Genomic DNA, 10917 nt, shown 5'->3' with positions numbered 1-10917 from the left:
AAGGACTTGCTGAGATCTTGCGTCATGGATTTTGGAGGTAGTTGGGAGGACCACCTGTCATTGGTGGAATTTGCCTACAACAACAGTTATCATTCGACTATCTAGATGACACCATTTGAAGCGTTGTATGGTAGACCTTGTTGGACACCCACTCTTTGGGAGGAGGTTGGGGAGGCCTAGCTGTTAGGACCTCATCGAGCTCAGCAGGAGGCAGAGTTGGTTCACACTATCAGATGGAGGATGTCAGAGGCTCAGGACCGTCAGAAGAGTTATGCTGATAGGAGACGGAGATCCCTGGAATTCTCTACTGGTGACCATGTATTTTTGAGAGTTTCACCCACAAAAGGGATGAAGAGATTTGGTCTCCGAGGTAAGCTAGCTCCACAGTATGTCGGTATGTTGGGTCGTTCTAGATCTTAGAGAGGATTGGAGCAGTAGCTTACCGTCTGGCGCTACCACCATCTTTAGCTGACATTTACGATGTATTTCATGTATCTATGCTGAGGAGATACGTATCCGACCCAGCTCATGTTCTGTCAGATATATCAATTTCTATTCAGCCTGATGTTACTTACGAGGAGGTTCCGGTACGGATTCTAGACCACAGAGAGCGTCAGCTGCGGAACAAGATTGCCCCGCTGGTTAAGGTCAGATGACAACATCATTCTGATGAGGAGGCTACCTGGGAGCTCGAGGATACGATCCGAGCTTGATACCCTCATCTTTTTACTTGAGTATGTGGGTTAGAGTTCTGTTCAACATTTATACTGTTTTTCTATCTATAGTGCTTGCTGATGGTAGATAACGAAATTTAGGGACCAAATTTTTATTAATTGGGGATAATGTAATATACGACAAATAAATAATAAGGTTAAATGCTCAAATAACCTTAACGAAATTTTTCAGAATTTTTAGAAATTTTCTGAGAATTTTTCGAAGCTCGTACGACGGGTTTGAAGGGATGAATCGGGGGTTTGCAGAAAAGCCTATTTAGGTTACCCCACTTAAGTGAGGAAATATTTATTTACTATATATTTCCTTTTTCCTTTTTCTTTCCCCCAACCCATCGTGATCCCGATCCCGAAGCCTTCTTCCTCTCTTCCCCGACGCGAACGCCCCTTCTTCCTCTCTTTGTTCTCTCGCGAACGACTCGACACTGACGGAGGATAATCGGCGTCAGCGGCACGGATCAATCTTGGATCGTGGAGGAGGGAAACCTGTCGAGTCTCCGACCTCCTTCATTCTCCGGCTTCTTTCTTCTCTTCGACCTCTGCAAGCGATAGTGACGGTCTTGCCATCGCCGCCCCAATCACTTCCGTCGAAGGGAAATTAGGGCTACCAGCGTCGGATCTGTCCAGCGACGACGGTGTGGGTGAGGTAACATCCCTTGTCTTCACTATTTTTGTTCGATCCTCTTCTCTATTCACCGATCCTCCTCTATTCTTGATCCTCCTCTGTTCTTGATCCTCCTCTTCTTTGCGGCTGATTTAGGTCACGAATTGGAGACGTTGGGGATCAGTGAGATGTTTTGGTACTTGCCGGCAGAGGCTAGAAGGGTTGTGAACTGTTGATTTCTTCTATATCTTTAGGTAAGCATTTAACAGTAATCATCTCTGATTGTTTCCATCAGTAAACTATTAAGGTAGGATTGCTATGTATTGAATTTGGTTTGAATTGGAAGTTGTAATTAGTTGTTGATTATGTGTAGATTTATTTAGGTTTAGATTTTTAATCTAGTGGAATAATTAGGGTTAAGGTAACTAACCCTAATTAACCGTTGGATTTTATTTAGGTAGACAAATGATTATGTTGATTAGGGGATTCCCTAAATTAGTCTTGGGGATTTTATTTAGTTATTTAATTATATGAATTTTAGCTAAATAAAAATATATGTATATTGATCGATGCAGGACTCTGATTTGAGACGAGTGCCTCGACGTCGGATTTGGCTTGATACTACTTTCTATAGAGGCGGATACCCTTCGACTTATCTCTTGATAATATCTTATGATATGTGTAGTATATATATATATATATATATAGCGGTAATTGGTAGATTTATCATTTTCCTAGTTTTAGCTTATTTGATACCTGTTACATATTTCTACTGTTAGTTGCTATACATTAGAGTTTTATGCTTTTATTTCTTGCCACACGTATCTATGTTCATAGAGATAAATGATATATATATATATATATATATATATATATATATATATTGCTCTTGTATACTGAATTAGTTGCTAGTCCCCCATCCTTTTATCGTGATGGATTCTAATTTTTAGACTTTTAGTTTCTTGTTGAGTTTTGTTGTACTGTGGACTATGTGGTTGTACTTGTGGACTTTATGTCAAACATTTAGGCTTGCTACTCTTGTTTTCCGCTCCGGTATTTACATTATGTCATGAAGTTTGTTTTCTTCGTTGTAGTGGAGTAGATTATCTGTGATGATTTCTATATCGCCTTTTCTTTTAGTAATATTTGTTGGCAGCCGGAGGTTGCATTATAAACTGCGTGGATTGTCTTCTTATTCTGTTTAGTGTATTGTGCCGGGCGTGTGGGCCGAGTATGTTGATATATGTATCTTGGGATTCATATTGTCACTGATACAGGGGAGATATTGTCGGATTTTCGTCTGACGAGGACTCCTCTGGGCGTGACATCAAAAACCAGCCCCTGTTGGTAGCCTGAAATTATCCGCTCAGGTCATCTTGACTGTAAGTTAAATTTAATTCAGAGCAGTTTAAATTTAGATAATACCTTGTATATCTCCGATAACAGATTGTTTGTATCCAACACATTGTTCACGAATATTGTTCATAAATATTATTTATAAACACTAACGAACTGAACATATATATGCTCAAGTTTGTTTGTTTAGTTTAATGAGCTGTTCAAACTTATTTATTTAATTAATTTTGTGTATATTGAACGAACATAAATACGTTTTTATTAAGCCAAACACTAAGCTTGTTCATGAACGTTTGGTTCATTTATAACCTTAGTTTTAATCACTTGCACTGATAGCTAATAGTCATCCATAATTTATATTTCCATATTTACATAGGGGTAGATTGACTGGGACATTAGATACGAACGAATCAATTACTTAATAAATTCGAAAGAAAACATTTTTTTATAATTTTCTTGCAATCCTTATTTAATTAATCAAATTGTTTTTTTTAAAAATGGTAATCTTACCATCCAAATCCCGTTCTGCGACTTTCAGTGAACAGTACTTCCCGAGCACGGCCGTTCCGTTCCGCTAAGTTATTGGAAGAGATCTTTATAAATCAATTACGTCCACTTGACGACGTTTGCCTTATCGTTTCCTCTCTTCCCGCTTCGATTCCCTCCGGCCGCCGCTTGCATTCGCCATTTTGGGGGCACACTATCGGCTCGATCCACTCATTTCCGGTGGCATTTCGCAGGGAATTCAGCGAACTGGGCCAGTTCACGATTCGAGGCGAAAGATGGAACCACCGCGAAGTTCCGGCGTCGGAATCGACAATTCCGGTGAGTACTCTCCGGAGATCGCCGAGACGCTCCGATTCGAGGAGGAGATTCAGAGCCTGATCCACCCCAGCAGCTTCGACGGCTCTGCGGCTCCCACCGGCGGAGGCTCCTTCACCGCGCTCCTCGGACTGCCGGCCAACCAGGCCGTGGAGCTCCTCCACGACTCGGGCGCACGCGAGCCCCTTGCCTCGCGGATCCGTGTAGGTGGGCATCCTGTGCATAGGCCCTTCCACCTGCCCTTGGATTGCTCCTCCGCCTTCCCCTCCAACGCAACCCTCGTGGATCGCGCTGCCCGATTCTCCGTCTTCGCCGCCGAGGGATCCCCGGCGTCGAGTTCCGGAAGGCTCAAAGCTGAGCCGCAGGATTCCGATTCCCCGCCGCTAGATCCGATCCCTACCGGACCGGCGAAAAGGAAGGACACCGGCAGGAGTAAGGTAAGGGGGCGGCCTCGCTAGGGTTTCCTTTTTCGGTAATGTAACCTTCCGTTTCTCCGAGGGCAGTGCGACGTTCGTCTAAGCCTTTCCTTCAAATCACAGGCAAAGGCCACAGCTAAGAAGAGTAAGAACGCGGAGGAGAATACCGACGGCGATAAGCTCCCGTATGTTCACGTCCGCGCTCGCCGAGGACAAGCCACGGATAACCACAGCTTGGCGGAAAGGGTACTGCTGCTTAATTATCTTAATGATTCATTAATGATTAGCCTAAATTTCTAACCTTGCTTTAATTATTGTAGGCGCGAAGGGAAAAAATTAATGTGCGGATGAAGCTATTGCAAGAACTGGTCCCTGGATGCAGTAAGGTTGGTGAATTTCTCCAACATTTATTGATTCGGTAGTTATAATTACTTGATTACTTAATTGACACTTCTTGTGATTTATACCAACTATAAGTTACCTCGTTCTTGATTATAAATTTTAAAAATGTAAAAGTGAATTCTGCACAAAAGTTTACTTTCTAGAAAAAAGGTCAAAAAGGAAAAAAAAAAAAAAAAAAAAAAAGATGAGGCAGGCAGTGGGAGGGGATTGCCTGGTGCTTAATGACTCGGATGTGGTTCGGCTTACCAAACAATGTGTCGGGCTCTTTTTGCAAGTAACCTTGTCTTACTTTTACTTTGGGCCCTCCTACTTGGATTCTTCTGGCTCTTGTCTGGGATAATGATAAAAGGGTGGAAAATAGGGGAGAATCAATGGAATCAAACCAGAAAAATAGGAATTGCTAATATGTGTTCATTGGTTGCGTGATCGATTTATGTCAGGTTATTTCAATTGGAGAATAAAGCACAAGGACAATTGAAAGATGAAAATTTTCATTTTTATAACAATCACTTTTGGGTTTTTTATCTAGTCTTTTGCCAAAATATGCCTTTCATAAGTATAAATGATTAATATTTTTTTTTTAAAAAAACTTGACTTTGAATTTATTTCAGTTTGTACTAAAGATATAGCCCTAAAATACTTAATTTTTTAAAAAATTAGTTAGTATGAGACGTATAATTGTTATAGGATGTCTTTAAGTTTAATATAATGTGAATCTATGAAAGTCTTAATGCGTAAATCACCTGGAGGTTTGTGCCATTTTTTTGACTATGATAGTTGATTTACAAATTGATTAGGACATGCAGTATTTAAAGCTTTGAGACTCCCTAATCAAATATGTTAGACTTATATTGTTATATCGTGGTAATATTTTTACAAAATTATACCATTTTGAATTTTGAGACACGTTAAGTTGAACATATTAAACTTCCTATTACTATAATTTTTTAATCTTAATCCCTGCTGTGCCGCAAGCTGATTTGCAGCGGCCATGAAATTACAATGTGAACTTTAATTAGTTGTGTGCTGGATTTGTTGGGGATGGGGGAGTATGGTGAAGGAATGGAGTAGCTATGGCAGGTGGGTCTGAATGCGGCCTTTAATTAGCTGTATGTAGCTATCTGCTCAGACCAGCAGTTAGTAAGCCAACCCTCTGGATAAGGGTAATTTAATCTAAAGATCAGGCTCACTGGCTTCGAAGAAAGTTCACAGAAATTTGGCTACTCCATTGTCTTTTTCGTGCCTTGAAAAAAGTTCATCCTATTGCTAGTAGATATGACTGATACAATCAATACTCTCATTTGACCAGTAATATCATCTTCAACAAAAGTTAGTTCAATACATTGCTCATTTGTCACAGATCAGTAACATCATCTTCCTCAAAAGCTAGTTCAATACATTTCCTTAAGCATAGATAAACCAATCCATCTTTTTCTTGGCAATCAAACTACTAATTATTTTGACCAGCAACTTCACCTTTGTTACTATAATTAAAGTTTCTGGTCATCTCAAGGCACTTGAAGTTGGCTCACCCCTGGTTCATGTGATCGCAGATAACAGGTACGGCTTTAGTGCTAGATGAAATCATCAATCACGTTCAGACGCTCCAAAGGCAAGTAGAGGTGAGCAACATCCCCCCATTCTGTCAATAATGTCAGTCACGGCGTTATCTAAAATTCTCTTATTTACTTTTACAGACAAATATTCTTTGATCACTGAAATTAACTGCCCTTTTCTTTAAGATTATATTTCTAAGTAACATTGTCGATTTCTCCACTGGGCTTCTCAGTTCCTATCAATGAGACTGGCAGCGGTCAACCCGAGGATCGACTTTAGTAGCCTTGACAGCTATTTATCGGCGGAGGTAACAACCCTTTGTTGTCTGCTTAATGATGCCTTTCACTGAATTCTATGCAGGAAGGGTCACCGCAACTCCTTTGTAATATATACGTAGGCATTACGAATACACTCCTCTTTACAAGAAAATAACTGCGTAGTTTGTCATGTGTTAAATCCTTAAAAAAAATGCGTGTACGTCCTACATGGAAAAATGTGATCCCTTGGCCATTCATTGCAGTGTGGACCTGTAACAGTGCGAAACGGCCCAGGGGGAGTGGTCGTGGATCCCTCATTGTGGCCGACCGATGCTACTGCAGAAGCAACCAGACGGCTGCTGGTGCCGCAATTCTGGCACATCGATCTTGTGCCACCTCAGCTTCAGCCTCAGCAATCTCTAACGACTTGGGAGAGGGATGGCGCAGCCCATTCCCAGCTCCTACCCAACCCTACTACTTCCCTCTTTCTTTATGATCCTGCCAATTCAGGTAATGCCAACGTACCTCACCTGTTAGTCATTTTTAATGCAAGATCTTACTAATCCATGCACTCTTGATTTAATTGGACTAAAACATAGGAGAAATCTCATAAAATTAGACATGGCTCATGAACAATTAATTATCCACTGAAGCATCCTTAGCGTAGATCTGTAGAATTTGTAGTTTAAAACGTGGCTTAGCGGATTCTGAGTTCAATAAGTTTTAAGGAGGACAAAGCAACGCTCTCTTTTCTTGTGGATTTTGAAAGCACCTGTCTCAATCAGGTGGCATTGGCGGACCCAAAGCCATAAATGATTGCTTTAGCCAAGGAAGCTCTCTTCTCAAGTTTAATTTAGTTTCCACTGGTCCTCTTATTAAATCTGGTCCCTATGGTCCCCATGACGTATAGATTTCCCACATCACTTTGGACAACTGTCCGTGTTTGTTATCTCTCACTTTCTTGGCTAGCAGAAAAAAAGAGACGGTGTCATCAAGTTTTATTCTGTTCAAAAGAAACATATCAGGAAGAAAAGCATTCTAGCCTGTGAAATCACTGTTCTTCTATTGTTCCTACATATGTTCAACAACCACAGCACTGCATATATCCTCTTGGTCTCATTTTTCTCCAATCGCATGGGTAGCAGCATTGACAATGCTGGTTCAATTTCGTTTCAAACCTTGCCAATTACTGATTTGCTCTCTCATCAAAGTTAAAAATTAATAGTGATTTTTCTTCATTCAAGGGTGCTAGGACGTCGACAATGTTGGTTGGTTTGGTATGGAGCCAGCTGTATGAATAGTCCTAAGGATAGAACAAGTCACGCATTGTGGAAATTGTTAAAGGTGGGCTACCAGTTGTTGCGAGTCTGTCAATCATCTGACATTTTCAAACTAGAAACCAAGGCTATCCAGTGCAATTACCCTTTTGATTCATGATGCCTTGTAAATAGAATCTGGTTGTCGTTTAGATGTCCTTAAATTCTTACTCTTCATAAAATAAGAAACTATAAGGCTTGACCATGGGAGTCAACCACATTTCAGTCGAACAATAAGAACCTTGTCCTGCCAATGCACACTGTAACGTACATAATTTTTTAATTATGAAAGTAATTTTTTTTTCCCTTTTTCGTCCTCTATGCTTTTTATGGTGCAACTCTAATGGTTATATCTTGTTTAACTATGGAAGTCGCTGTATGCGTGTATAGGCCAAGCTAATCTATTGTTTTTTTTTTCGTCTTCACTAATTGCATCTTGATAGTAGTCCTTCTAATAACATATTCCTTAATATCACCATTGAAAAGTAGATCTGAGAGAGATTTCACAAACTAATTTCATCAATCTTATCCTCCTCTTTCTTCATGTTGAATTTTATTTTATGATTTTTAAAACAATGATATGACATAAAAGGTCATCCTAACTTTTCAATTCTCATGAATAACCAATGATCATTGAAGGACCAATCCTTCTTGGTGCGTGTCTGCAAACTAGTGACCAATGCTCCTTGTGTAGGAAGGCCACTTGACTAAGGTTGAATAAGCTTCCATGATTTATTCCATTCCAGAGTATGTGAGACCTTTCTAAAGGGACCGCTAAGGTAACAACTTCACCTTTTGCTACAAGTGTGTGCAAACCAGTGAATAGTCTTACATAGTGGCAAGAGGAATGGGATTTATTATAGCAGATCTCAAATACTTTGGATGAATACAACTGACTTAATAAGGATGATGATGTCTGTGAGGACAGAGGCTTTATCAAGATTAATATACCAGATCTCAAATAAGGTGGATTAATAATGGTGATGTATGTTCGAATAGAGCCTTTATCAATACATGTAACTATGAACACGATGAACTAGTTTAAAGATTGAATTCATAAATTTCTGACATTTCTCTCCATGTCTCGTTGATTGCAGTACCGCCAAACTCAAAACAGCTGAAGACAGAGCTCTAAACTTATAGACTGGTGCTCCAGCAACTTATCAGACTTATGTACATTGTACAGTACGGAGTTAGGTTTCCCAGCGGTGCCGTCGCCCGTGATCAGCAATTGCTTAATGCGATACCTAACTCCTACATTATGTGTGTACAAATTTAGTATTTCTATTGAAGTGCATTTCACCGAGTGGTTCTCCAAGTTGTTACTGTAATATGACAAGTTATATAGTACATTATTAGCCTAAATGTTTGTAATGGGCATTGGCAAGGTAAGAATAAGGTGTGGAAGTAATGAATTAGGACCATCAATACAATCATTGCGACTTGTTACCAACAACTAAGATTTAGAAGCAGCGGTAGCAACTTTTATAACCGAAGCATACTTGATGAGAACATATTTGTCTACTAGACCAGCACAACTTAAAGCTCACACACCAGATGCAACATGCAAACCCTTTCCAATAAGAAGATAGAGTTTTTGCGGGTGCAAGGAGGATGCCCCTACTGCATCATTCCTCCAGCAATTCATACAGCAACACAGAAGACTGACATCTTGAAAGAAAAGGCACTGTATGCAGATCTCACTGTAACCGAGATGATCGAGCTTCATTGTATGCCCTTAGATCTTATCAAGCTTTTCTGCCTTCACGACAGGATTTGCTTTAGCAATTGCATTCTGAGCCTCTTCTCGGTAGTTGAATGAGCAGTCATGCTTGTCCGAGTAGCGATGTACAGCACAGAAAAGGTTTCCACAACGGCAATTAAATCCAGTCAGGCCCACACGTTTCTTGCAGGCTGTGCACTTCTTCGGACCCTCCTTGATTTTTGTTTCTCCACCTTCACTCGATCCCAAAGCATCAGATGGTTGGAGCTTAAGCGATTTTACTTCAGCAGAGTTCACAAATGCATCAGTATTGCCCACAACAATGGGTTCCTTCCCGCTACCACTGCCATTGACAAAGCTATCAATTGAGGATTGTGCCAGCTTTTCCCGTTCCTGCTTAAGAATCATCTCCCTGTGGCATTTGGAGCACATGTTCATGGTCGCGGCAGTTCCAAAAAAACCACAATTGTTGATGCAAAGAATTGGGCATTCAGGGGCTTGGCATCCAGTTTCATCATGGTCCATTTCTAACTCTCCTGCATCACAACAACATGAACTCGAATTAGGGCCAACAATATTACACAAAACCAGACAAAATATGAAAAGATCCAATTTGACTCATTTCGAAGCATGAAATCCAAGAGTGATATGATACAAGACAAGTAGAACATGCAAATGTACAGACCAAATTAACCTGTAAAACATGCAAACGTATATACCAAATTAACCTGTTTGTAATACAGGTTTAATTATTCTTCAATCATATCAAATTATGCTAGAAAGAAATGTGATAATTTCCAGTTAAGCAGAACATGAACTGAATTACCACCACTAACTGAGAACAAAGATTTTTCATCTATTGAACTATCTTCTCCATCACACAAACCTACACTTCGTGACTCAGTACAACTTTTCACAATTTACCAGTACTAAAGGCAAATTTGACATATAACAACGTAACATATTCTATAGATTCGTACGAACAACAGAACCAGAACGATAGATAAAGTCGTAACAATCCAAAAAGGTTTATCTGCCAAACAAGAGTTCAAAACTATCTAGCAACTCTCATATTCACCACCAAGATATACGAATCAACCACAACAGATCGTCACAAAACTTCTAGCATTCGAAACAAAATACATATTTAAAAAAAAAACTAAGGATCAAAACCCTAGACAGCAACCATGAGATCAAAGAAAGACCTTTCGGGATTCAAATCAAACAGGCAACGAAAAAAAGACACCTTTCCTCTTCGGAACGCCCGACGAACCCTAAAGCAGGAGATGAACTGGAAAGAGTGCAAATAAATCTCCATCCCATGACCAAGCCTATAATATAGAAGGAGACATGAACAACAAGAAGCAGGGAATCGAAACCCTAACCTTATGCTGACGGAAATCGCCTCGAAATCGTGCAATCGAGGGATCCCAAAAGGAGAGTTTTGAGGAAAGGAACCAGCGCACGGAGAGAGAAGTGGGGAGGTATTTATTCCGAGTGGACGCAGACTTCGGGCTTATCTTGTCAATCAGGTGATGCATAGAATAGTATATGCGGCAAGTTCCCTCCGCCGTCCGATCGCACCACCTCGCCTCGCTGGTGAAAGATGATTCGCCGCGATGAGACATGGGCGGTGGAAATGAGTTCCCCTACAGAAGTCTCTATGCGGTACCAATGTCGTAAAAGAGTTTGACATCGCGGACTGACCCAACTAATTGAACATGGCCCGGCTC

General features: G+C 40.4%; 2 protein-coding genes across 3 annotated transcripts; one reads left to right on the top strand and one right to left on the bottom strand.

Annotated features, from left to right (window-relative positions):
- The first annotated feature begins 3026 nt into the window (after positions 1 to 3026).
- On the top strand, positions 3027 to 9627 carry LOC122023461 (transcription factor bHLH48-like). The gene is made up of 7 exons (XM_042581579.1): positions 3027 to 3950; positions 4053 to 4175; positions 4250 to 4315; positions 5885 to 5953; positions 6121 to 6195; positions 6409 to 6655; positions 8559 to 9627. Exons 1-7 carry the CDS (start codon positions 3474 to 3476, stop codon positions 8594 to 8596), a joined length of 1095 nt encoding a protein of 364 aa, XP_042437513.1. The 5' UTR covers positions 3027 to 3473; the 3' UTR covers positions 8597 to 9627.
- Positions 8924 to 10687, bottom strand: LOC122023469 (zinc finger A20 and AN1 domain-containing stress-associated protein 8-like). 2 transcript variants are annotated; one of them, XM_042581597.1, is made up of 3 exons: positions 10570 to 10671; positions 10431 to 10475; positions 8924 to 9720 (listed from the first exon to the last, which is right to left on the bottom strand). In XM_042581597.1, the coding sequence occupies exon 3, from the start codon at positions 9707 to 9709 to the stop codon at positions 9200 to 9202; it is 510 nt and encodes a 169-aa protein (XP_042437531.1). In that variant the 5' UTR covers positions 9710 to 9720; positions 10431 to 10475; positions 10570 to 10671; the 3' UTR covers positions 8924 to 9199. The 2 variants fall into 2 exon arrangements, with proteins under 2 accessions (XP_042437531.1, XP_042437522.1); XM_042581588.1 differs by lacking the exon at positions 10431 to 10475 and having other exon boundaries at positions 10570 to 10687.
- Positions 10688 to 10917: the final 230 nt, after the last annotated feature.

This window comes from Zingiber officinale, chromosome 1A (assembly GCF_018446385.1).
Source record: "Zingiber officinale cultivar Zhangliang chromosome 1A, Zo_v1.1, whole genome shotgun sequence".
Taxonomy (NCBI): Eukaryota; Viridiplantae; Streptophyta; class Magnoliopsida; order Zingiberales; family Zingiberaceae; genus Zingiber; species Zingiber officinale.
Note: the sequence above shows the minus strand (reverse complement) of the source record. Positions and strands in the feature narration are given on the sequence as shown.